The 26,007-nt window shown below is 48.2% G+C and overlaps 1 protein-coding gene across 2 annotated transcripts in view; it reads right to left on the bottom strand.

Annotated features, from left to right (window-relative positions):
* The window catches only part of IGF2R (insulin like growth factor 2 receptor), a 108,747-nt gene that overhangs the window by 69,021 nt on the left and 13,719 nt on the right, over window positions 1-26,007 (bottom strand). Inside the window, exons 2-6 of one of the 2 annotated variants that reach the window (XM_030853009.2) lie at window positions 18,997-19,136; window positions 9,442-9,566; window positions 7,770-7,868; window positions 2,240-2,372; window positions 866-995 (exon numbers count right to left, since the gene is read on the bottom strand). In XM_030853009.2, coding sequence (XP_030708869.1) covers window positions 866-995; window positions 2,240-2,372; window positions 7,770-7,868; window positions 9,442-9,566; window positions 18,997-19,136 — 627 coding nt within the window. Of the gene's footprint in view, window positions 1-865; window positions 996-2,239; window positions 2,373-7,769; window positions 7,869-9,441; window positions 9,567-10,938; window positions 12,069-18,996; window positions 19,137-26,007 lie in introns of those variants that run through there. The other variant, XM_060283282.1, reaches the window with a different exon arrangement.

Genomic DNA, 26,007 nt, shown 5'->3' with positions numbered 1-26,007 from the left:
GCAGGAGGTGGCTGTCTACGAGCCGAGAGGAAAGGTCTCAGAAGGACCCGCTGACAGCTCGGCCTCCGGAACTGAGAGGAAACAAACTTCTGCTGCTGGAGCCGCACAGTCTGCGGCACCGCCGTGGCCGCTCTGGCAAACGAATTCAGACGCACGTACAGGAACCTCCCAGACGTTTTTAAATTTAGGTTATGCCCCAGCTCTCCCTGGGGACAGAAGTGTGATCTACTGCACACGGTGACACACCACTAGTTCCAGACTAGAGCAGGTGCAGCGAGGCGTCTACCAAAGGCTCCTGGAACAGGGAGAAAATCAAAGTCCTCGATCCAAGTTCAGGATGTGGCCACGTGTGACACACTGGAGAAAAACCTCTCCCCACCGAGAGAGGTACAAACGCATGAGAAAAACGTGTGTAAACAACACAGCTTATCAGGAGAAATGAAACATCCCCACCGGGAACTAAGGAGCGCCCCCTCGTCCCAGTCGGGAAGCAAACTCTGCACCCAGAAGGGCGGTGGCAAAGCGGCCCTCCTGTCACTCGCCTCCAGGACGGTGTTTTTTAAAGAACAGATAAAACCACGGACGTAAAACCAACGTCACAGGTGACAAAGCAAGGGAGATACCCAAACACACCTTAAGGTAGGCGTGACTTCATGAAGTGGATACCCGTATGGACATGGGCTGGATCCTGATACACATTTTCCTGCCTAAGTCACCAAGCCTACGTGACTCAAGCAACGACCGCTAACTTTACAAGCCTATGCGAAGTAGTAACTCTGCAAGCCCTGCTGAAAAGGGATATTCTTGCAGCTCCCCGAAAAGCCAGGCTCTTGCTGAAGATTACACATGCCACCAGCAGACCGACCTGTCATCGCTCATGAGCTTCAGTCCCTCCTTGGGCCGGCCGACGTCGAATGCCCGGTCCCCTCTCACCAGGCAGGCGGCAGTGCCGGTGGGACAGGAACGCACCTCCGGACTCGTGGCCCGTAGCACCTCTGTAAAATGTGTGACATTGAATCAGAGAATGTGTCAAGTGTAGCAATCACACTTAACCTTAGGTCCAGGGTCCCTTGAAAAAATTATCAAATTTTTTTAAGTCTCCATAAGTGATATAAGGTAGCAGAGGTCTGGAAACCCAGAAGAGTAGGATCCCATCCCATCGCGAGACCCTGGGCAAGCCAACGACCAATCTGAAAGTGGAAAATGGGAACAGCTTTCCTGCCCTGCAGGGCAGCCGGGAAGTGAGGGCGAAACAATGTAAGATGCTCACTCTGTACCTGGTACATAAGAGGTGCCGATAAACAGGGACTAAGGTGCTACTGGTAGTTAAGGGACACAGCCCTTCTCCTAGAGCTACAGGAACCTTAGAATCACCTACAGACAAGAAAAGGCAGGGTCTCCGTGGAGTGGATTGGTGGAAGGATGAGTAGATTCATGGAAACAACCTATGGACAGTTCTGGGTTCGAATCTTAGATCCACTCCTTTCTGTCTCTATAACTTTGGTCAAACTGCAGACGGATCCAATTGTCAGGGCGCTACCTCACCAGTCCGGGGGAGGAGTAAAGAAAAGAACAAACTAGATGTGCCTGGGATAACAGCCAGACAGTACAGCCTGCCGGCAGCAATACCACAATGACTACAGCTGTGTTTCTCTTTAGGCTGCGTTACTTTTATCGTCACCTGCCACCTTACACGTTACAGGGGGTTTACTGTGCATCTTCTCCAAGAATGCAGGAACCTCCACGTGCTCAGTGCTGCAGCTCAGCGCCTAAATTAGAGGCCACCACGTAACAGGGGCCCTAAAATAGTTCTGCCGTGGATGGGTAAATATCACCCAGCCTGGGCTCTACCTAGTTCAAGTCTTATAGCACTCATCGAGGGCAGGGTTTCCATGTCTCCTCTGCCCCGGCAGCTCTCAGCACCCCCAGTACCCAAATCAGCCAATTCTCCCCTCATCGTGAGAAGGAAGGTTTACTTGAGAATCCTGAAACCCAAAGCATCCAGCAGACAGAACATGTTGGCATGGCCAATGGTCAGAATGGACTTTGCGATGGCATCAGAATTTCCTGGGGGCAAAGGGGAAGGGTTGTGCAGAGAGCATCTTTGGGGACAAGCTTTCTTAGAGGGCCCAATCAGCGACAGGGTTATCCACAAAGGAGTACGGTGCAGGGGCAAAAATACTGAAGCCTCCAGAGAAATCCTTCACCATCCCCACCCACAACGCCCCCGGACTCAGACCTATGTCTCTGCAAACGTTGATGAACAGAGAAGTGTCCAGGTCAGAGTCGTCCACCAAATAAGCACCGCTGATCTTGATCAGTGGGTTTAAATCATGCTTCTTCAGCTCTCTGTCAAACACGTAGCACGGCACCTAGGAGAGACAGGAGAGAACACAAGGCTTTGACACACACCTTCCTGGGGGCTAGGGGCTCAGCAAAGCCGATGCCCCACATCATGGGACACCAGTCTCCACGCCGTGAGGTTCCCCGATGACAGCAAAGCCAAGGCCGACAGGGCTCCGGTTGCTTCTGCCCACCTGTTCCCTCCCAGCCGCTCCATCCCCGTCCCCCCTTGGCGTGCTGTCCTGCTGCCGCCTCTCACGCACGTCATCCCGTCCCTACACCCCCACGGCCACCACGCCGCAGCCCTGCAACCAGCGCAGACGTTCCCGCCTGCCCACCCTCACTGTCCTCTCTCCCTCTCCGTCACCCTCTGCTGGACGCAGCCACTACCCACTCTGACCTCACTACCACTCTCGGCCTTCCCCCCCGGCCTCACGCCAATGGCCTTCCCCTGCCCGAAACTCTTTCTTCACTTGGCTGCCTGGCCTCCAGGGGCTCCTGGGGTCCCTGTGCCCACAGCCTGCTTTCTCAGCCTGCTGGGAATGTGCCTCAACTTCCTTTGAACGGACCCTAAGTGCAGAGGTGTCCCACGGCTGACTTCTCGGCCGCTCATTCCCCTGGTGACCTCGTGCACGACGCATTAGGTACCCGCCACTGGCTCCCAAGTGTATGTTTCTAGCCGTGACCTCTCCCCGCAAGCCCAGACTTCACAGCCAACGCCAGCACAAAAGATGTGTTCGTGAGCAGACTCTGCAGACAGAACGCCAGGGTCCAAACTCCGGGGCTGACACTTAGTATGACCACGAGCCAATCGAGCCTCTGTGCCTCGGTTTCCCCATGTGTCAAGTGGGAATAATAACAGTAACTATCGATACTTCACAGGGTTGCTGTAAAGACTGAACGAGTTAATACACGTAATGCTCTTGGTGCAGGTGCTGGTGAGTCGATGTAAGTGTCACCTGCTGTTATTTACCATTGTCACTTAGATACACAAAAGCATCTGAATTTTAACATATTTAAAATAGGCCTTTTTTCCCCTCAAAACCTGCTCTCATCCTAGCATTCCCCACCTCAGTAACGCACAATCATTCAGCCCGTTGCTCAGGGCCAAACCATGAAGGCCATGGAGAACCCGCACGTTCCACATCCAAACCATCGGCAAGTCCTCTCAGCGCTTCAAACCCAACCCTGGATCAGCTCCTCCGTTACCACCCGTGTCCAAGCTGCCATCACCTCTCACCTGCAACAGTCTCTTTTAACGGGACCCCTGGTTCCAGCTTCCGTGTCCCCTTCCCCCAGCCAATGTCTCCACAAGCACCAGATCAATCCTTTTACAATTCCATTGGGTCACATCACTCCCTGCTCAAAATCCACCAGCGGCCTCCCATCACACTGAGGGTGAAATCTCAGCTCCTCCACGGTCTCCAACCTCGGGGACCCTCCACGCAGCCACACTGGCTTCTGGGTACAGATCAGCCCCGTGGAAGTGATGCTGCCTCTACCTGGGATGATTCCCTTAGAGCCCCACGGCTCTCTCACTGCGTCCCGGCCTCAGGTGAAGGGCCACCTGCGTAGTGGGGCCGTTTCTGACATCGCCAGCTCTCTTCTTCAGAGCACTGGTGTCTATCACCGGGCACCTCCACCTGCTAACCTGAGTGTAAGCTCCCCGAGGACAGGGCCTTTGTCACTGCTGTAGCCCTAAGCAAGGCTTAGGACAGTACCCAGAACCTAACAGGGGTCCGTTGAACACCTGCTCACTAACATGAAGAGCAGTTCCTCCTCTGGGCCTCTAGCTGGATTCTAACTTATGAGCACTCTCTAATCTCTATGAACGAATGGTCTTTTATTTTTTTTTTAAGTCAAGGAGTATATCAAATCACGTTATACACTTTAAGTATATGCAGTTTTATTTGTCAATTATACCTCAATAACGCTAGCGGGAGAAAAAGGGGTGTAGGAAGAATGTCAAGGAACCCGTTACAGGTGGCAAGACCCTGTGCTTTCGAAGTTCCACCAAATTCGGAAGGCAAGGCGTCCCAGCCCAGAGATGTACCCCGAGTAAAGGCCCGGGTCGCCCAGTCTTCACGTGAAACATCCCCATATCATTTTAATCTCCTCGGCCAAGGAGTATTCTAAAAACTCATGTTCGCTGCAATCATTTCAAAATACTTTGTTTCATCCCTTCCTATGGATAATTTTCCTTAAATTGGCTTTTAGAAAACTGAAGCTATTCACAGGCAGGTCCGTTTACAAAAGTTAATGTTTAGCTTTTAAATGTTTCTCAGAAAGATGCTATCAAACCCGCAGGAATGCGCTGACCCACTAACCCTCTTCCCCTGTCCTGTTTGCAGAGACTTCGCGGAGAGCAAACGGATGGAACCCAAGGACTTGCACCCCCTCGGAGCCTCAGGGGGGCACCTAAACTCACTTCAACCAAACCCTTAAAGCAAAGTCTCCCGTTGCCTACAACGCTGGCCAGAGATGCTGACGCCAACCAAGGAGGGCAAGCATGGGCACAGAGCAGGTGAGGTCAGGAGGCCAGAACCACGCCTGGCACTACGTCCTGCAGAAAGGCAACGGAAGTGCAAGAAAGGGAGGACTGCAGACCCGGAGGAGGCTCCAGTAAAAGTAACCCGCGTCCATAATCCTGCAAATCTAGAGCTTGTCAACCCCTAGCAGGATAACACAGAAACATGAACTCAACCCAACGGGGCAGCAATTCAAGAAAGGAGACAAAGCAGCAACTCTCCAGCTACAAAATAAAGACGAGGGAGCGGGACGGCACACAGCAGGAGGGAAGATGGGGCCACACTCCTGAAACTAGCTCGATGTCACCGAAAGGCTTGAAGGCTTCCAGTGAGCCACGCCTGATGCGGACACCCGGCTCAAGGCCGTGAGCAACTTCTGGCTGTCTCCCGACTCCAGGAAGGAACAGGAGACACGCCCAGTGCAGCGCCCCCCAGAACTAGAGGGAGCATCGGAAAAACAAGCAAGGCTCCTGGGGAAAGTCCTCCCACTTCCTGCTCCCCCGAGCAGAGCAATGGAGACATTCATCAGCGCAGGAATGCAGCGGCCGGGGAAGGAGGCTGGTGCCAGCTCCCCACACTGCGCACTGAGTCACCCTTGTTAACGGTGTACGGATGTACATTAACCGTATTTATGTAACTCCGGTAAGACCACTAGCTTGCCAGTTCTGCATTCTCTGCGTGTCCCAAGAGTAGGATGGTAGGGGATGTGTGTCCACGAGCTTTTACGGAAATTACGATCTAAAACGACCCCACCAGAATCCACTGAACAAGCACTACACCGGTGGGTTTAAAAGGCACTTTTTGGAACCACCGTGTTCTTTGCTCATCACACCATTCTAAATCTGACAAAGCCAAACCAACAGAAGAAATGAGGAGCTATCGATAAGGTGTGGGATCTAGGGGTTTAAGGAATGATGAGTGTTTCGACATTTCATGTAATTTTTGAAGTTCTATCATAGCCTGCAAGGTCTAATCAAATCCTACTGAAGACAGAGAAAAGGGACTATGCTTCACAGTGATCCGCTGGCGGTGACAGCGTTGCTTTTGCAGCCATCATGCTCTCTGGTTCTTCCCGTCTAATCTAGCTACACCTAAGGCAGAGCGACGCCCTCCATACCTTCGGTCTATGAGTTCCATGAATGCAACAACCCTTTCAAAATGTAAGGAAATTCCTAATGCTTAGCCCACAACATGCCCTCGATAAATGAAAACTCCACAAGTAAAGCCCGGCTGCCAACCAGGCCCAAAGAACTGATCACTGGGAACATACCAGCACTCCTCCTGCATCTTTGGATCAGCTAAACGTCACTTCTGAGAAAAACACAGACTGTATCTTCCCGTCCCCACCCCCCAAAACGACTTAGAACAGGGGTCAGCACACTTGTTCTGTAAACATGTTAGGCTTTGTGAGTGACGTAGGTCTCTGCTGTGTATTCTTCTCTGCTTTTTTTTTACAATCCTATAAAAATGTAAAAACCATTCTTAGTTCTGAGGCTGTACAAACACAGGATGTAGTTTGTGACTTCTGACCTATAGCACAAAGAAAATCAAAAACAAGTCACTATTTCTTTATTTCTTTGGGGAAGCAATTATTCCCTAGGTGGTGGGAAACAACTGTCAGTTCAGCAAAGCAAGGAAAAAGGACGCTCGGTTAAAACAGGGAAAATGGGTGTAATAACTGTCAGCTGGAGAACCAGGGCCCAAGAGAAGGAGCCTCCATGGGGCCTGGAAGGCCTGGGGTCTCACAGGAGAGCAGAAGGTGTCTGGCACTGCGGTTCAGAGATGCTTTTCCTGCCGTTAACTGTACATTGGCAAATAGTTGAAGCTAAGTTTCAAAATGCAAAGTTTAAATTTGACACCATCTCCTACTAAATATCGGTGTCATTTCATTAGGCCTTACTTCTTCCCACACTTTGAAATTTCCTCCCATGGAACATTCCTTACACCCATGGAGGCAGCATTCCGACTGCCTTTTCTTTTGTAGATTGCCACAGCTGAAGAGTCGGTGATAACTTACTATTCATAACTAAATTTGTTTTTGTTTTTTAATCTCCCGCTCCCTCCCCCTCCCCCTGCGAATCCCTAAATTCAGTTTTATTTTTTAAGAACAAACATCTCTTTTTGCCCTTCTTAAATGACAACACATTAGGTCATCAGCAGAAATGACTGATGACTCCCATCTGTCAGTTCCTAGTTCCTGAGAGTCTTTGAACTCAACCCTTCTTCAGAACAGAAAACTAACGGAGAAAAGTGAGAAAACTCAACCCATGAAGACTGTTGTCTGGGTGAACACAGGAAGTCACCTTTAAGACCCGGGCTGGTGGGAGTGGGGAAGCGGCAGAGGAAACTGTCTTCTGCCCCCTCCAGCACCAGGGGAAGTCAGAGGCTCTAGGCTAGGGAAGAGGGTGCTTCATCAACCACCAGGAACACTTGACCAGATACCAGAGAAAGAAGGGAAGTAATGATGACAGTCGTCTAGTCTCTGAGGTGAGCTGGCAAAGAACTGAAGGGCCAGGCACACCTGACCTGGATCCACAAGGCGTCCAGAAGCCACCCCAAGGCTGAGGAAATGCCATCTGTAGGTGGCATGGCACCTAAACCCAAGCTCGACTTGGGACTCGGCTCTTGAGTTGCATGGCATCAGAAACCAAGAGCTAACCTGCTCTACGCAAGTGAGCCATTCCATTTCCAGTCCGTCCTGTGTATTTAAAATGCCCCGTCGTAGAAATAAGAACCACCCAGGACAACTGAACAATTAAATCACATGGTATCTCTGCTCAAATGGAGTTTGAAAACCACAATAAGATTTCTACCCCAAAAAGTTGGCGTCAGTACTTCAAATCCTAAAGGTCCCAAGATGTATTGCACAAGCATGTAACCTTGAAGGGCCCTTGTTACCTCTTTATTCGCTTTAAAAACGTCTTTCTTGCAGGCTGCAGTTGTCCTCCACTCGAAGTAATGCACACAGTCTGTTGCAGTTACAAATTCGGGAGTTCCCTTTTTTTTTAAAAAAAAAAGGAAAAATAAGTTAGCATACTGCATATTGTAAAGTGTTCTTTTTTTTAAGTCAGAAACAGTGAAGGCTAACGAAAAATCTTAAACTAGCAGCGGGAGGCGGGGAATGACACACAACTGTTTTAGTTAAACAAGGTCATCAAGAAGTTCCCAAACCCAAAACTTCTGAGACAAAAGCTTCATAAAATCATGTTGGAATTTGGCTATAAATGATCCAAAACTGTTCTACTGCCCCAACTATGTAAGTACAGTAAGCTCATGGGAAGTAATCTTCACTGACCTCCCACTCTCAAACTCCAAATGTTCTCTGAACCAAAAGCCAACAAAACCGAAGCCAGAAAATGTGACCTCATGCTTCCTGGAAGCCGCGGGAGGAGGCCCATCTGGACCTGACCGAGCTCGTACACCAGCCTTGCTCAGACGCCCCTGCACTTGAGGGCGGCCCCTCCCAGCAGAAGGGGACCAGCGAGGACTCCGAACTGGTCAGCCACAGTGTGGCTGGTTGATGAGACGTGGCGGGGACTTACCTCTGGGCGCCCATGTGCAAATCTGAAGAGTTCTGTGAATTCTGGTTCTCACAGGGTGAACACAGAATTCTTGAAGACAATTTAGTTAAAATTCAAACAACAAGCTAGCTTATTCTGTAACTCAGACCTCCAGATTTCATACCACTGCAAACAGATTTTTTTCCCAAGGTTTCAACATGGGCAGCAGTGCAACTGATAGGCTGGTCCAAAATTAACAACATAAGTTCTATTTTTAAAGTTCTCCAGACAAGACAGTATGGCCCTGAAAATGCAACAGTCACAGCACCAAATTCTAAAAATGATACTTCAAAGCAATCTGGTAACCGCCTAAGTTTCACTCAACCTGATTTTTCTGAACACTTGGATTCTTACTCTTATTAGAGAACATTCACAGGGTTTGTACACAAATTGCTTTTGCTAAAAGCCAGCAACCATTTGCTGAGAGCCCCTTTCTAAACACTAAAGATTAAAATCAAAAAATCACATACAATATGCAGATAGTGAGAACACCAGCATCACGCTTTCGACAATTAGGTCCCATTTCAACACTAGTGATATCCCAAAAGTTGGGAACCCCATTACCCACTGGTCAAGGCTTCTTCTAGACAGATGTTAATATGTTCCATTTAATGTAAATGACGACAAATGTTTAAAACAATAAACACATTGCCTTGACAATTATCAAAATAAAATGCTGGGAGAAGAAGTTTCAGAAAGAAAAAAAAAAATTTATGCTGCAACATAAACATTCAACAGTGCTTTGAGTTTAAACACCCTAACCTTTACACTGGAGTTTTACACAGGATGTGGGTCAAATTTCACTGAAACGTTGTAACTATAGGCTTAGGATTTGTTTACTTATTGGTTCTTAATGGTGACGGTAATTAGGCTGGGGTTCCTGTTCATCTGTTTGCTCGTGTTTTTAATTTTGCTCCCTTGGTCGTCCTAGAATACCCGCTACAGCAAGAACACCCCAAGGACAAACGTTTTTAAAAGAAAGATTATAAAGTGCCTCTGTGTGGACTCACCAAGGTTTTCCCACATAAGAAGGTGATGCTACTCTGCACTCTGTGATTTGTGCTCTGCTGCCCGCAGCTCATTGTGGTGTTGAATTCCAGGAGAGATCTGGTTGCGTTCTTCAAATGAGAGTCACCTATTCGAAAGAAAAGAGTATGAACAAGCCATAAAACATTCATAACCATAGAGCTATTTCCAAGCATCAGCAAAGTAAAAATGGCACTATAATTCATTTGAAAGCTTACAAACGGCCCCTTCCCCAGAATTCTCCGTCTCAGGAATGGCATCCCCACACAGCCCCAAACACATTGCACTCAGTCCTATCTTCCTCTCACCTGTCACATCAGAAAGTTGTATTGCTTCTACCTGCACCTCAAATGCGTCCACCTCTCTCCTTCTCTACAACTACTGAAACCACTGTCACCTCCCACCTGTATTCTGGCAACAGCCTCCTAATTGGGCCCCTTGCCTCCAACTCCTGTCTCGTTCCTCACCATCCTCTCTTCCCCATCCATCTTGCACCAAAAACATAAATCAGAACATATAGCTTGGCTGCTGAAATTCTTCAATAACTTCCCATCATACATGCTATAGAATCAAAATTCTTTAGAATGGTCCACAAGTACGCTGATCACTTCTCAGTCTGCCTGGGATATTATTGCAATAAAAAGTCTCCATAATATCAATATGATGGTAGTTGGCACAGGAACAAATAAACTGACAAACAGACTGTAACAAAGATCAAGACACCAGAACAGAGAGCACACAGACATATCTATGAGTCAAACTTTGATACACAATAGAAGTAACGTATCAGGTCAGTGAGCAAAGAGACTGTTCAATAAATGATACTGGAAACAAAATGGCAATCCATACAGGAAAAAGGATAAAAACTGAATCCCTACCTACCACTGTATACAAAAATCAACTCTAAATGGATTAAAAGATGTAAACATCAGAAACCAAATTTTAACTCAGTAAAAGCTGGAGTTATCTTTTAGATCGTAATGTAGGGAAATACTGAAGACTCAAAAGCATTAACTACAAAAAAAAATTATACTGTGGCTTATTAAAAAGTTTATATTCATGAAAAAGTAGCTTAAGGAAAACTATTTAAGCTATTTTTAAAAAATAGCTTAAAAAAGTTTAGAACAAGTTATAAACTAGGAGACACAAAGAGCTGGCAAAGAACTAGCATCAAGAAGATATATACTCACACACAAAAACAAAAAAAGTTTTTTTATAATTCTAGGAAATAAAATGAACGACGTATGACAGAGAGAACACACTGAGAGGAGAGAGAAGGGAAAACCCACACCTAGTCACAGTATGGTGATTCTAATATCAAAGGCAAAGATAAAATTCTAAAGCTTCTAGAGGGAAAGAATTGATCACATGCAATAGATAACTCAATATAAAATGGACAAGACATGATCAGACAGGAGAAAAACACCTTCATAAATAAAGAGATGTTCAACATCACTGGTGATCAAGACCATGCGACTTACCAATTCCAGCCATTCTATCGACAAAAATTAAACACCAAATGTGGGAGAAGAGAAGCTCCAGAGCTCTCCTGTGTTGCTGGTGGAAGTGTGAACTGGTACAACCACTACATAAGTGGGCATGGCACTGTGTCCTATCATTGAACGTTCATGTACCCTACGGCCTAGCTATTCAACTCTTAGGTAAATACATAAGCGAAAGCCATAGACGTATACATGACAAGAAACATGTGAAAGACCATCTCGTGTTCTTCACACTAGCAAAAACCTGGAAACAGGGACTCCCGTGGTGGTCCAGTGGTTAAGACCCTGCGCTCCCAACACAGGAGGCCCAGGTCCTATCCCTGGTCAGGAAACTAGATCCCGCATGCCGCGACTAAGACCCAGAGCAACCTAATTAATTAATTTCTTAAAAGCTTGGAAACAACTCAAATGCCCATCAGGAGAAGAGTGGACAAATTAACTCTGGTAGATCTACAATATTACGTAGGAATCAGAGGAATAAATCACAGTGAAAGATAATATAGTTGTTTTTCAACAATATAATATTGTTACCACTTAAGTCCCAAAACATTACACACAGCGTGATACATACTTTCTATTAAGTTGAAAACACCACATACAGCCAGACATTTGAGAAAGAGAGAAAGACAGACAGACTCTGGGAAAAGAGAGGAAAGAAGAAAGAAAATCATTCGCTCACAAATACAGGATGTGAGCGAATGATTACCTCCAGTGAAGAGAGACAGGAGGATGGAAGACCACACAGACAGTGGTTATTGTCAAGGTCCTGGATTTTGTTAGAGAAGGGGTTCGTTGCATTATCCAAAACAACTAATTAAAAAACAGAAAGAGGTGACTTCACAGATTGATGATGAGTGCGTGTCATGACCTCAGGATTACAACTGGTCCAATTTGATAAATACACCAGAGATCTTTAAAAGAGAGAGACAGAGTAGAAAGGGTAAAAATTAAGACGCCAATGGAGAGCGGATAATGGCTTTCAGACCCACAGCACCATACCAACAACAGTACAGCGGTTCTTTCTCCTGCCTGCCTACGTGATTCGGCCTGCCAGAATCGTCCTTCTCTGCCAGAAACTCCAAGGTTCTGTTTGAAAATCTTTTTTCGACTGCATAGGCGCAAAAGCCCTGAGGCGGCTGCGGGACCGAGGACAGCGCCCGTAGCCCCGCCCACAGTGGGCGTGCCTGGGACCGGGAGAGAGGGTGGGGCTTCGACGCGCCCTACAGCGCTGCGCTCCGGGAGACACGGAGGGCGGGCTAGGCCGGTGGGAAGCGGCGCGCAGCGGCCAGGAGGGGGCGCTCCCAGGCTGCGGGTCCCCCACCTTAAAGACCCTCCCCCCACGCCTCCTGTCCCCCCACACGGCGGCCCCATCCGGCCCTGTGCCCAGAGCTCCTGGGGGCTCCTCATAACTGCTGGGTTCGCCCTGAAAAGAAAACGAGGAGGGCTCTGGCCTCAGGCCGGGAGGGATCCGGCCGACCTCTGCCACCGCGGCGCGGGGCACCGGCATCCCTCAGCGTCAGGCCCCATCGGCATCGCGCCCGCCTGTCCACCTTGCCTTCTTCCTCTGCCCGCTCCACCTGGCGGCCAGGACCGACTGCCGACCCCGGCACTCGGAGAGAGGCCGCAGTGCACCGCGGCAGTGAACCGCGGCAGACAACCGCGGCAACCGGCCAGCCTGGCCGTCCTCCCCGGACGAGAGCCGGGCGAGGACTGCGGGGCGGCGGCCAGCACGCCAGGCCCACGGCCAGCTCCCGAGGACGGCGCCAAATGGGCTGGGCCGCGCTCGCCGGGCCCGCCAGACCGCGCCGGGTCCTCCAGACCGCGCGCCGGGCCCGCCAGACCACGCTCTCCAGGCCGGGTCCGCCAGACCAGACCGCACTGGCGGGGCCCCACCAGACCAGACCGCGCCGGGTCCTCCAGGCCGCGCTCTCCAGGCCGGGTCCTCCAGACCAGGCTGCGCGCCCCAGGCCCGTCAGACCGCGGTCTCCAGGCCGGGCCCGCCAGACCAGGCCGCGCTCGCCCAGGCCCGCCAGGCCGCGCCGGGTCCTCCAGACCGCGCTCTCCAGGCCGGGTCCGCCAGACCGCGCTGGGCCCGCCAGACCGCGCGCTGGGTCCTCCAGACCGCGCGCTGGGCCCGCCGGACCGCGCCAGGCCCACCAGACCGCGCGCGCCAGGTCCTCCAGACCACGCTCTCCAGGCCGGGTCCGCCAGACCAGGCCGCGCTCGCTGGGCCCGCCAGACCAGCCCGAGCTCGCCGGGCCCGCCAGATCGCGCCGGGTCCTCCGGACCGCGCCAGGCCGTGCGCGCCAGGTCCTCCAGACCACGGTCTCCAGGCCGGGTCCTCCAAACCAGGCCACGCGCGCCGGGCCCACCAGACGGCGCTCTCCAGGCCGGGTCCGCCAGACCAGGCCGAGCTCTCCAGGCCAGGCCGCGCCGGGTCCTTCAGACCCTGCGCCCCGGGCCCGCCAGGCCGCGCTCACCAGGGCCCGCCAGGCCGCGCCGGGTCATCCAGACCGCGCTCTCCAGGCCGGGTCCGCCAGACCAGGCCGAGCTCGCCCGGGCCCACCAGACCAGACCGCACTGGCGAGGCCCCACCAGACTAGACCGCGCCGGGTCCTCCAGGCCGCGCTCTCCAGGCCGGGTCCTCCAGACCAGGCCACGCACCCCGGGCCCGCCAGACCCGCCCGACCGCGGCCTCCAGGCCGGGCCCCCCAGACCGGGCCGCGCTCACCTGGGCCCGCCAGACCAAACCGCACTTGCCGAGCCCGCCAGGCCGTGGCGGGTCCGCCCGACCGCGGTCTCCAGGCCGGGGCCACCAGACCGCGCCGGGTCCGCCAGACCACGCGCTGGGCCCTCCAGACAGCGCTCTCCAGGCCGGGCCCTCCAGGCCGCGCTCGCCCGGGCCCGCCAGACCAGGCCACGCTCACCCGGACCCGCCAGACCCGGCCACGCGCCACCGGCCAGGCCCCGGGAGGTCCTCCCGACCCTGCGCGCCAGGGCGCCCGCCAGGCCACGCTCGCCCGCACCCGCCAGACCCGGCCACGCTCCGCAGCCCAGGCCGCGCCGGGTCCTCCCGACCCTGCGCGCCAGGCCCGCCCGGCCGCGCTCGCCCGCGCCCGCCAGCCCCGGCCACGCGCTGCCAGCCAGGCCGCGCCGGGTCCTGCAGACCCTGCGCGCCAGGCCGCGCTCACCAGAGCCCGCCCGACCAGGCCGCGCTCCGGGCCTGCCAGGCCTCGCCTGCCACCCTCGCCGTCCGCGGCCGAGCCCAGCCGAGCTCGCAACCCGGCCTCGCTGAGGCTGCCGGGCCTGGCAATCGCGCCTCCCCCTGCTGCCTCGGGGCCCAGCTCGCGGCCGCCGGGCCTCCTCAGCACCTCGCTCAGAGCCTGCCAGCCAGGCCGCCAGCCCTCTCCGTGCTAGTCTCCGACGTGCTCCAGCAAGGAAGGCCTCCCTCGCTGTCCACTCTCCCTTCTCTATTGTACCGTGTCTTTCGACGTGTGCTGTTCACGTGTTATTTCACCAAATTAAGAGTCCCCTCTGTCCAACTTTCCCCTACAGCTATACTGCCTCACTTTTCCGCTCCTCTTTATATGAACACTCTGAGATTTCTACTCTCGCTTCTACCAGACACTCCCCTCCCCTTGTCCCCTGCACTGGCTGTTCCCCCAGAGCCACGTGACCCACGGCTTTTCGGCTTCAAGTCTTTTGCTCAAATGTCACTTTCTCAGCGACACTTACCCCACTGAATATTCCTGAACACACACTCCTGAGACCCCCAGCACTCCTGACACTCCTTCCTTTTCTTTTTTACAGCATTCATCACAGTCTGATATACCACTGAGCCATTGTTTGTTCTTGTCTGTCTCCCACTCCACTAGAATGTAAGCTCCATGAGAAAAGGGATTTTTGTCTGTTTTGGTGACTGATTCAAGTATTTGTTACAAATAAATAAATGAATATTAAGCGTTGGCTGTTTTAAAAATATTTATATATACATATATCTGTCATGGTGTGATTTAACCAAGTAAATCAATAAAGTACACTAAAATTTATTGAACTATCCCCATAGTTAGGCTGTTTCAGCATATTTGCCACCATTACCAATGCTCCAAGTAATTTTTTTGTACAAAAATCTATGTACAGTATTAATTCCTCCATTGTTGGTAAGATTACAAAAGTACATTACAGGAATCTAAGTTTTTAAATTTGATGGACAATGCCAGACAACCAGGAGAGACTATAAATGAGATGAAAACATGAGTTATACCTAAAAATCAACCAGATATCACCTTAAATATCCAATAGAATTATATAATTTTAGAAAGTTAAAGATACAAGAGGAAAAGGTATTTTCACATGTTAATAGAGACACAAAATTGAATCTAGCGATCAACCTGGATAGCTGTTGTAGATTTCTGTGAGTGCACACAAGAATCAGACAGTAAGTATCACCTGAAGTCAAGGGTCAGGCTCCTTAAGAGTAAATGAAGTCACATGACCAGCAACTACAATTGAATTCACTCTATCCTACACCCAGGTCACCTATAAAAAAGCCAGGCAGCATCCCAGGCTTTGGTGGTGAGTAACCTCACGTAACATCCTTCCTTAGTGGGTCTGCTACCTCGGTTAAAATGGGCTGGTAACAGCCTTCACGAAGTGGACACCTAGTTTTTAACCCTCAGAAAGATTAATTAAATGAAAACCATGGTATTAATATTTAGGATTTTAGGAGGAATGTGAACATATTCAGTATTTTTACATACTTGCAATGTCTAATTTTATAACTAATTCAAAGGTTATAACTAAGCAATTGATTTAGAATTGTGACAGTATTTGAACAACTAAGGGAACTTCAGGTTTATCATATTTCTACATTTAAACTATTAAATTTTTAAGAATTATTATTAGTCCTTAAGTTTTTACTGTCAGATCAGACATCTGAAGTACTTTAAAGAGAAATCAAATATATAAAATGTATAAATCACTTTAAAATGTGAAGATGATTCAACTCGGTTGTAAATGGAACCAAATGGTTGTTCACAGACCCCATATAAATGACTGCTAAACTCTGTTAGATTTATACATGTAACAATATAATATCCTTGGCCTAAGGAAGAACTAACACAGGATTTTTATCAAAAATAATGTAATATTATTTAAACCAAAACTGAGGTCTTAATATTTGTTTCTAAGTACAAAAACTGCCCTTGCGGGCACTATAAAACTCACATCAACAACGATCTTCCCAGAGCGTTACAGACAACCATCTTCCTATAGCAATGTACGAATGTGCCCGCTTCTAGGCTCCTTGCCAGTAGTCCATGATTCAACCATTTAAACTTCCGCCAATGTGACTGAAGGAAAACTAGATTTCATTATTGCTTTGATTTGCATTTACGCCTGGCTTACTAATGAAGCTGAATTGACCATCTGGATTTCTTCTTTTGTGAATTGCCTGTTCTTAGACTTTGCCGTTTTTCTACTGGGTTTTCTTACCATTTATTAAGAGAAATTCCTACCTCCTCCAGATTAAGTTTCTATGTTACTAGGTTTTTCCCAATGTTCTACTGTCTTTTTACTTTTAATTTTAACTAATCCATAATTTCTGTTACACAATATGAAGGAGAGGTCTAACGTTGTTTCCTAACAGATAAACAGCTTAATTACATACAAATTTTAGGTTATCCGTTAAGTTCTCGTATGTATTTGGATCTATTGTTAAACTAACTCTTCTGTTCCTCTGATCTGCTCCAGTTTTTGTGGCTATTTTCAAAATTCACATTTTTTTTCCTTTCTAGGAAGTTCATGTTAGTTTCCAGCTGTCCTCTAAGAGCCAGGAGTTCAGGTTACCCACCGTAGTTCCCATATTAGCTCTACAACTGTCTGATGTGACCCTGTGACTAGCAGAACAAGAACCCTGAATAAATCGACAGGCTCTGCAGCTGGCCTGCCAGCATTCAAATCCATAAGCATGCAACCTCTGGCAAGCTGCTTATTCATTTAATGCTTCAGTTTCTTCATTTATAAAATGAGGGAAATGAGATCATCTACTGCAAAAGTTGTTGAATGAATTAAATGAGATAGTCTACTTAAAAACATAACACCTGGCATGTAAGTGCACACCAAATTTCGTTATTATTTAGTTATAAAACTAAATTTACAATAACAAATTTAGTTATTTCTACCGTACAACACAAATTAGCAAAATTAGATCAGATTCAAGATTATCTGTGATAATGTTAATGTCCCTCTCATTCGTTCATAGTAGTGTGCTTTCCCGAGTTGAAGGACAGGGTAATAACCACTAGTGCTGAAAGTACACATCATCTAGCATACCATTCTCTCCCTCAGGGAGTTTGAGGCCCTAGGAAAAGTATGTCATGTGTGTCTGGGGGTAAAATGAGATTAGAAACAGCTGGTTTATATCATCATCAACTAGTAACAATTTATCTTTTTAACTCTCCCTTTTAACCAACCTTTCCTAGTCCATCAGGCCCAGCTTTCTAAAAACACATTCTATCAGATTACCTCCCCCATTATCATCACAAAGAACCTATAACAGATCCACTACCTACCCCAGAAAATATCAACTCTCCTGCCTGGCTTTCAAAGCCGACCTGACTTGGTCATTCTCAAATTTTGTGCCAACCTCACAAATCACCCTCCTAGTGACTTGTGTGCATCTGGTATACATCTACGTTACATTACACTATACTGCACTACCACAAACTAGAAGACACACTTTCATTAGCCAAAAATGCTATAGCGAAGTATTATAATAAAGTCAAGAGGAAAACTACTTTTCCTCTTTCTGAAAACCTAAGTAACACTGGCCAACAGGCCCACTTGTGGCCTCTCTCTCTGAATGGTCAGAAGATCCCAACCAGGAAACTGGTGATCTCATTTCCAAGTTTTTTAAGTATATCACAAAGTAATAAAATTTGGTCCAAGAATTCAGAACAACCTGGTGCTTTCTCAGATCTCTACCCAGGGCCTCAAATCCCTCTTAGCAGTGTTTTCAATCTAAACCGTCTCCGTGCTGGAAGAGAGGGAAATCAAACACACGCTGGACCTGACCAGGAGACCTCCCAGACCTCGCTCTTCTTACTCTAAACCATTACTTTCTAAAAAGCCCTTTTGAACTGTGCTTAGGAATTTCCATTCAAGATAGAGATGGAGCTACCAAAGTAAGCTGCCCCTCCCAACTCCAAAAACCTACCGAGTTCCCTCTTCTCACTGCTGCACTGTCCCCGGTCACACGCTGTCTCCACTTCATGACTGACCCTCACCATCAGACCTCACCATTGAGAACACCTTGGTCAAAAGGTCACCACCCACCGACATCCATGACATCACATCCAAGGATGGCACTGGCTGCCTTTATGTCTGCCCTACGTCTCTTTAGGCATCTGCCCCTTTCCCACTCCATGTAACTTGGTAGGGCTGTCAAGCACTTGGATTACCCTGCCAAAGGAAAGGGATACTGACCAAAAAAAGAGGGCTTTGGGGGAAATGAAATGAGCCCTACCTAGGAGAGAAAGGTCTGTGCTTTTTCCTCTGGGATGGGCAGTCCTTAGGACTATTTAGTTTTTAGTGTAAGCCCAAAACCAGTGACCGTCTTTGACCCCATGTGAATACAGACTGCCTGAGACTCAAACCACCACAGAAGAAGGCGGAAAGATACAAGGGGGAAGGGATCTAGGTACTAGAGGAAATGAGGTGAAACAGGGAGAAAAGTAAGGACAGGGTTTAAGAAAAACATGAGGAGGCAGATCCATGGAGAAAACATCCTTCTATATCAATAAACACAAACGTGCGTAATTCTTCACAATGATTGCATAGTATCCGCTAGATGGGAGTAACCTAATCTGGTCTCAAATTGGACGTTTAAATTGTTACCACTTTTAACTCCTATACAGCATAAAATGTATATTATGTACATAAGCATATGTAATTGTATAGACAGCTGTATATACATAGAGTCATTTTTGCAAAATTGGGCTCCTGCACATCCAGTAATTTAAGGGTAGTTTTACTTACCCACGGAACGAAAGCTGTTTGTCTTCAAGTCGTGCATACAAACAGCACTTGATGTTCCACACTGGGCAGTATTCACATTTCCACAGATGTTGATTTTATAAAGCATGTTATTTCTGGTATCAACAGCTTCCCATGTATAACTAGAAAGGAAGAAAAGCAATTTGTCACTGTCACTGATCTGCCAATAATTAAACTTCTCTCTAGTTTCATATTCAAGCCACAGTTGCTTAAGATTACCATAACCCAGAAGATACACTTTCATTAGCCAAAAATACTAAAGTCAAACTATGTTAAGTTGAATAGAAGCCAGGGCAGAAACCGCTAAATACCACCTCACTCTGGTTCAATCCACCCTGAAGCAGCCTCAAGACTCCATGAACATTGAAATACTTAAAATTCTACCATTAATTTAAGAATAGCAGCTCAGATGTCTAAGTCATTGCTCAAGAATCATGTTGAATTTTAAGATAGTGACCTTTCCAATCACACTGGAATGCTGAAAAGCCAGATGATTGTTTTTAACTTCATCTTAGTTAAAAACTAGTTATGGCATGAAAGACAGTTCTAGCTCTGGTTTTACTTTTTACAGCTACAGTTCAGATCTGAACTGACAAGATGAAGCTGTGCCATGAGGCAACTGATCCAAAATCAGACAAAATTTACTTTAGGTTGATTCAATGTTATCCAGCATTTTACATGCATTAAAACTTGCTGTCTGGGGCTTCCCTGGTGGCGCAGTGGTTGAGAATCCGCCTGCCGATGCAGGGGACACAGGTTCGTGCCCCGGTCCGGGAAGATCCCACATGCCGCGGAGCGGCTGGGCCCATGAAGCCATGGCCGCTGAGCCTGCGCGTCCGGAGCCTGTGCTCCGCAACGGGAGAGGCCACAACAGTGAGAGGCCTGCGTACCGCAAAAAAAAAAAAAAACTTGCTGTCTGTTCAAATCTCTGGCAAAGTAGATATTGAGCAAACTGCCTATGAACCAAAATGCACACTTGGGACAAAACACAGCTGACCCTTGAACAACATGGGTTTGAACTGCATGGGTCCACTTAATATGTGTATTTTTTCCCCTAAGTACTGTACTGCCATATACCGAACTACATGATCCACGGTTGGCTGAATCCACAGAAGCAAACTGCGGATACAGAGGGCGAACTGTAAAGTTATATGCGAATTTTCGATGGGGGTGGGCAGGGTAGGGGAGTGGCACTCCTAACACCCACACTGTGCAAGGGTCAACGATAATGCTCTGTCAGTCCTGTCATAAAAATTCTTCTCAATTCTCCACTCTTCCCAGGGAAAATGTTGTGTCCATTTTGTAAAACTTCCTCAGCAAGGGTAGACAGGAAATGAGGAAAGAAAATAAAAAGTTCCCCGCAAAACGCAAGGATACATTCATGCAACAGTATTGTTGAACGGAAGATAAATCAAATCAGACTTGCTTCGGCTAGGCCTATCCTGGAATTGTGGAGGGCCTGGGTGTGAGACCCTGAGGGTGCTAAACCCTAAGAGCCTGTGTGTGTGTCAGGAGTATCCAAAGCAGTACCAGCTGGATGAGAGAATGCACTCCCCCAGGAGTCCACTTACCACAGCGGAGACAAAACACCAGGCAACACACCCCTCCCTGACCAGAGCCCGCCTCCCCAGAGCCCCGCCCAGCAATGGAGGAGCCCTAACCCAGGGTTACTGGCAGGCAAGGAGCCAAGCATTCTCCTGAACCCAGGTCTGGGGACCCATCAATTCCACCTGCTAGGAAGCCAAGGACCTGGGCACAGTCAGCACGCAGGCAGGGCTGCAGAATGCTCCCCTGGGAGTTCTGACAGCCTCTGAAGTGCAAGAAACCTGAAAAACAGGCTGGGCTGCTTTGGTGAGGGCCCAGCTGGGCTCAAAAGCAGTTACCACTGAACGCAGCTTCTTCATCGGTAACACCTTAGAGATACCTCCCAGAGTCAGGAGAGTTACATGGCCCGAGGAAATGACCCAAATAATACCAGGCACGAGAAAATCAGCCATCAAGGCCTGTTTCTTTTGACCTACACTAACCCTCATTCATTTCGCTTCACAAGGTATTTTCTTAAGTACTTAGTGAGGAGTACAGCGATGATCAAACAACAATCAGACCAAAAAACCCCTGCCCTCCTGGAGTGTATATTCCAGGGGAGGACAGAAAATAAACAGGTAAAGAAATACACAGGAAAAGTCCATCTCCTAACACCAGCATGCTTTTACGAAAACAAAATAGCAGAATGGGATAGGAAATGACCCAGTAGTTACTTAATGTCGTTGGGGAAGTCTTTTGAGATCATACTCACCCTGGGGCTTGAATGACAAAGAGCAACCCAGGGGGAGACGTGGTGGGCAGAATATCCAGCAGACTTACTAGCCCTTTTGAGGTCCTGAGGCAGGAATAAACTCAGCATGTGGATGGAAAAGAAAGGAAGGCCCTGTGGCTGGAGCAAGGTGGATAGAGAGACCAGGAGAAGATGACGCCCAGGAGATGGGGACACCTGGTCACACAGATTAAAGGAAGCAGTTTTGATTTTGTACTTGAAGCAAAGAAAGGCCACTCAAAGACCCACTCTGCGGATCTTTCCTTAAAAATTTAAGCTAGGGTTTTCATGTGCAGAGTATTAGTAAACTTTTCTATTAATTATAGTTAATTAAGGAAAATCGTGAATCTCTTACTCAGGACCCCTAAGTTTTTCCAGGATAGCAGACGTCAGATTTAAAGCCAAATTTAAAGCAATGGCATCATTAAAGTGTTCCAGAATCCTAAGAACATGAGAGGTGTGTGAAGGTATTTGAGAATGACTGAATGAGTAGGAATCAACTCCAAAGACATCCATGTGGTTACTGAAAATGCTACGCTTTTCTTAAAACAGAAACCCACTGCTGTTTTTGCAGAGGTGATAGTTAAGTAAGCTAGATGGAAAGTGCCTGTGTTTGTGGAGCAGAAAAGAGATGGAAAAGAGTAAAATGCGGGATGTTGTCCTGATTATCTGGAAAGCAGCGTTCCTAGAAAGAAAGACGTTGCTCTAGTCAACTATATTTCTTTTCTCTATTTGTATCTCATCATATTTGCTTTCTGTCAAGATTTATCAAAATGATAAGCGGTGGGCCTCCCTGGTGGCGCAGTGGTTGAGAGTCCGCCTGCCGATGCAGGGGACACGGGTTCGTGCCCCGGTCCGGGAAGATCCCACATGCTGCGGAGCGGCTGGACCCGTGAGCCATGGCCGCTGAGCCTGCGTGTCCGGAGCCTGTGCTCCGCAACGGGAGAGGCCGCAACAGTGAGAGGCCCACGTACTGCAAAAAAAAAAAAAAAAATGATAAGCGGTTATCAGATTAAGGGGTGAGGACCCTGTGAAAGTACGTGAGTGCTGGGTTTCTTCAGGACTTTCATTTAACCACGCACCACAGGGCAGCAACTCACAAATCCAAACTGCAGCACCTGGGCAAAGAGTCCTTAGTCATCTCCCTTAAAACTGGAGAAAGGGCATCTGCAGGCTGTCAGGGCTTGAAACGCTTGGATTCCAATGGACGCGTTTTGCTTTAAAACAGATACACATGCCCAGTGCCTTGTATCAACAGGAGCTCAGGGATAATCACTCCGTTGAAATCATCGATCTGAAAACTCACGGAGCATACTCCCAAAACTACAGTGTATCCTGCTATGCCCCCAGTTAGATTCAAGTATCATCTAGATAAGCTTTCACTAGGAGGGAATATTTTTTAAAGATGACTTCATTAAACTTGAAAATCACAGAAATATCTGATAGCACTTTTTAAGAAAATTACATGTTTGGAACTAGATGATCCTACACTCCTGGCCAGATTGAAGGCCACATGACCAGAATGGCCTAGGCTGAAACCATTCTTTAAATTTATGCTAAAGTTTTAAAGCACCATGATCATATTCTAGAACCAGAGAATGGCTTCAGAAATAAAAGTTCATAGACTAAATAACATTTCATGATACATTTAATGAATAATAATCTTCTGTCCAAAAGTTTTCCACTAGAAAATTCTCTGCGATAAAGTGAACATGTACAGCCAAAATGAGGAAACCCAACAGTATGATTTATTTAAGAGCCAAGCAACTGAGACTGTTCAGCTGAGATTCCCAGGGAAGTCTACATTCTAAACTAAGCTACTTGGACTTACACAAATAAAGAGGAAAAAAAAACTAACAGGAAAAAAATGAGACCAACATATTAGACCAAAGAGAAAACTAAGCTGTAATATTAAAATTTTAAACTTTTAGCAGGAAACAAACGGTGGAATAAAATACCTGCAAGTTGTGTGGAAATGTAGTCTTCGTTCAGAGATACACACACACACACACACACACACACACACACACAAATGTTTTAAATACATCTGCGCTACAAGCATCTCCTGCGGCAGGATAGGTATGAAAGCCCAGCGGGCATTTTCATGAAACTCTGACACTCATATCAGGTCAAGTCTTCTTCTAAAAGACACCATGGTTCTATGCCGTCCTCCATCTCATCTGTGAGAAACAGGGATGCAAAGAGGTGGCGCAGAAGAACCACGAAGGCCGGAGGAAGCGGGTGGCCCCCGGGGAGCATCACCCAGAAGCCCCACCCACTTCCAAGTCTTGCAAAATTCAGTTCATATCCTCTGTGGAGGCAGCCTAATCCCGGTTAGAAATGTTCCTCCGGACACAAAACCACCTGTGTTAGAACCCTGGCTTCGAAAATCAGCAAAAGCAAGCAAAATCCTTGCCATTCTTACCTCATTTTCCAGAGTATAACATGCTGCTAGCCAATGTCCCCCTCGCCCTCTTAAAAACTCCAAATTCATTTGAAAGCAAACCTGACGATTAGACACACGGGTACGCATGCAATGCCCCCCAGACCACGTGGGCTAGTCCCTGCTGCATCCTTAGCTCTGATGCCAGCCCTCCTGGCATTTCCCACCACCCATCACTAGATCTTCTTAGGTGTCTGGCATCCCCAACTGCCCCGTGGCTCTGGACAGGAGTGTCCTCTGCCCCAGAATGACATATGGACATATATATGGACAGAATCAATATATGCTGGCAGGTTGGGAAGGAAGCCGGTCAGTGAACTAAGAACGCGTCACAGCAAACTCTCAACCACAGGTGCTGACGGCCACTCAGCAAGCCACCCAAGCACCTCACGCCATTAATCAACTCTCCCGAACTCCTCTGCTTCAGAGCCAGAGACTCCAAGGCTCAGAGACTTGAAGCTCCTTGCCCAACATCACCCAAGTATGAAATGACAAGGCCAGGCTTATGCCAGGCCTGTCTCGGCCCCACGGGCCAGCGCTTACACTAAGATAAACTGCCTCATTTACTTTCAATTTTTTTACGTTTTTTTTTTTTAACTTTTCAGAAAATATTTGCTTTCAATTATAACACTGAAGCTGGCAAACCATTCCAGGAAACTTTACAATTTAAATCTTGTCACAATAGATGCCCCTAAAATGGCAGCTCCAGGGGCTTCCCTGGTGGCACAGTGGTTAAGAATCCGCCTGTCAATGCAGCGGACATGGGTTCGAGCCCTGATCCAGGAAGATCCCACATGACGTGGAGCAACTAAGCCCGTGCACCACAACTACTGAGCCTGCGCTCTAGAGCCCGCGAGCCACAACTACTGAGCCAACGAGCTGCAACTACTGATGCCTGTGTGTCTATAGCCCATGCTCCACAACAAGAGAAGAGAGAGGCTGTGACCTTTGTGAAGATCCAGGCTACCCTATGTGAAACTGATCAACAGATGAGACACTTTTCTGAGCTCAAGTTCTTGCCTAAGTTTTCAACTTCTGCTACTATTTCCCCCCCATCCCGTCCAGTTCTGCTTCCTCTTTTGCACAGTCTGAATTGCCACACACCAGAGGCACTGCCTTCAGCAACCTATTTCCCACACCCAACTGGTTTCCATGGAAAGAATATCAATTCCCTCAGCCCCCTCCTCCCCATGGGCTGCCCTCACCTCACTTTTGTATCCAGGCCGGTTGAGGATTCCACTAAGGAGGAACACATCTGTATTGTTTTCCCCGCCTCAGATGCACACCCTCCTTTAAAATGACTCCTTAGCTCAGCAGAAAGCTGCCCTCCGAAAACCTCAGCCAACAGTCCAATAGCGTCATCAGTAACTGGGAAGCATTCTGCGATCGAACCAGCGAGCCAGCAGGGAGCAGGGGAGAGGACAGAAGTCGCACACAAGGCAAATGGCTTTAAGAGATAACATCTGATTCTAAAGTGAATTCTGGAGACTTCCCTGGTGGCCCACGCTCCCAGTGCAGGGGGCCCAGGTTCGATCCCTGGTCGGGGAACTAGGTCCCACATGCATGTCACAACTAAGAAGCCCACATCCCCCAACTAAAGACCCAGCTCAGCCAAAATTCATTAATTATATTAAAAAATACAAAAATAAAATGAATTCTGTGGCTGAGATATGCCCTGGAGGTGGACAATTCATCTCACTGTATAAGGTGAGCACACAGGATGTCGTTCCCTTGGTTAAAGAAAACTTGAGACCATCTGCCCCTGACTGTAATCCCACCGCTTCTGCCGAAACTACCCTGGACGATGGCAGTCAGTCTGCGTCTATTCGGTGGCACAGAGGTTCCATTTTAACCTCGTTTGGTTTACATTTCATAATATCCTGAAAGGTGTTGGCAGATCACCAATTAGAAGGAAGTACACAAGTAGCATACTTGTGTCAACCAACCCAGAGGCAGGAAGGCATTTCTACTTTCCCAGTCCTGTTCGGCAAATGCCACATTGAGAACGCAACCTGGTCAAAACGGGACCAAGCTAGAGGTAGCAAGGAAGAAGCAAATCTAACTGGCTATCACAAGTGCCTAGAGATCAGAAAGCGTCATGAAGAGAAACACAAAGCCATCTCCACTGAATGCGGTGCAAACGTCTGTCCAAAAGAGAGCAGTCAGAAGAAAAAGCCAGGCTTCCCTGGTGGCACAGTGGTTGAGAGTCCGCCTGCCGATGCAGGGGACACGGGTT

The sequence above is a fragment of the Globicephala melas genome, chromosome 14 (assembly GCF_963455315.2).
Source record: "Globicephala melas chromosome 14, mGloMel1.2, whole genome shotgun sequence".
In the NCBI taxonomy this organism is placed as follows: domain Eukaryota; kingdom Metazoa; phylum Chordata; class Mammalia; order Artiodactyla; family Delphinidae; genus Globicephala; species Globicephala melas.
Note: the sequence above shows the minus strand (reverse complement) of the source record. Positions and strands in the feature narration are given on the sequence as shown.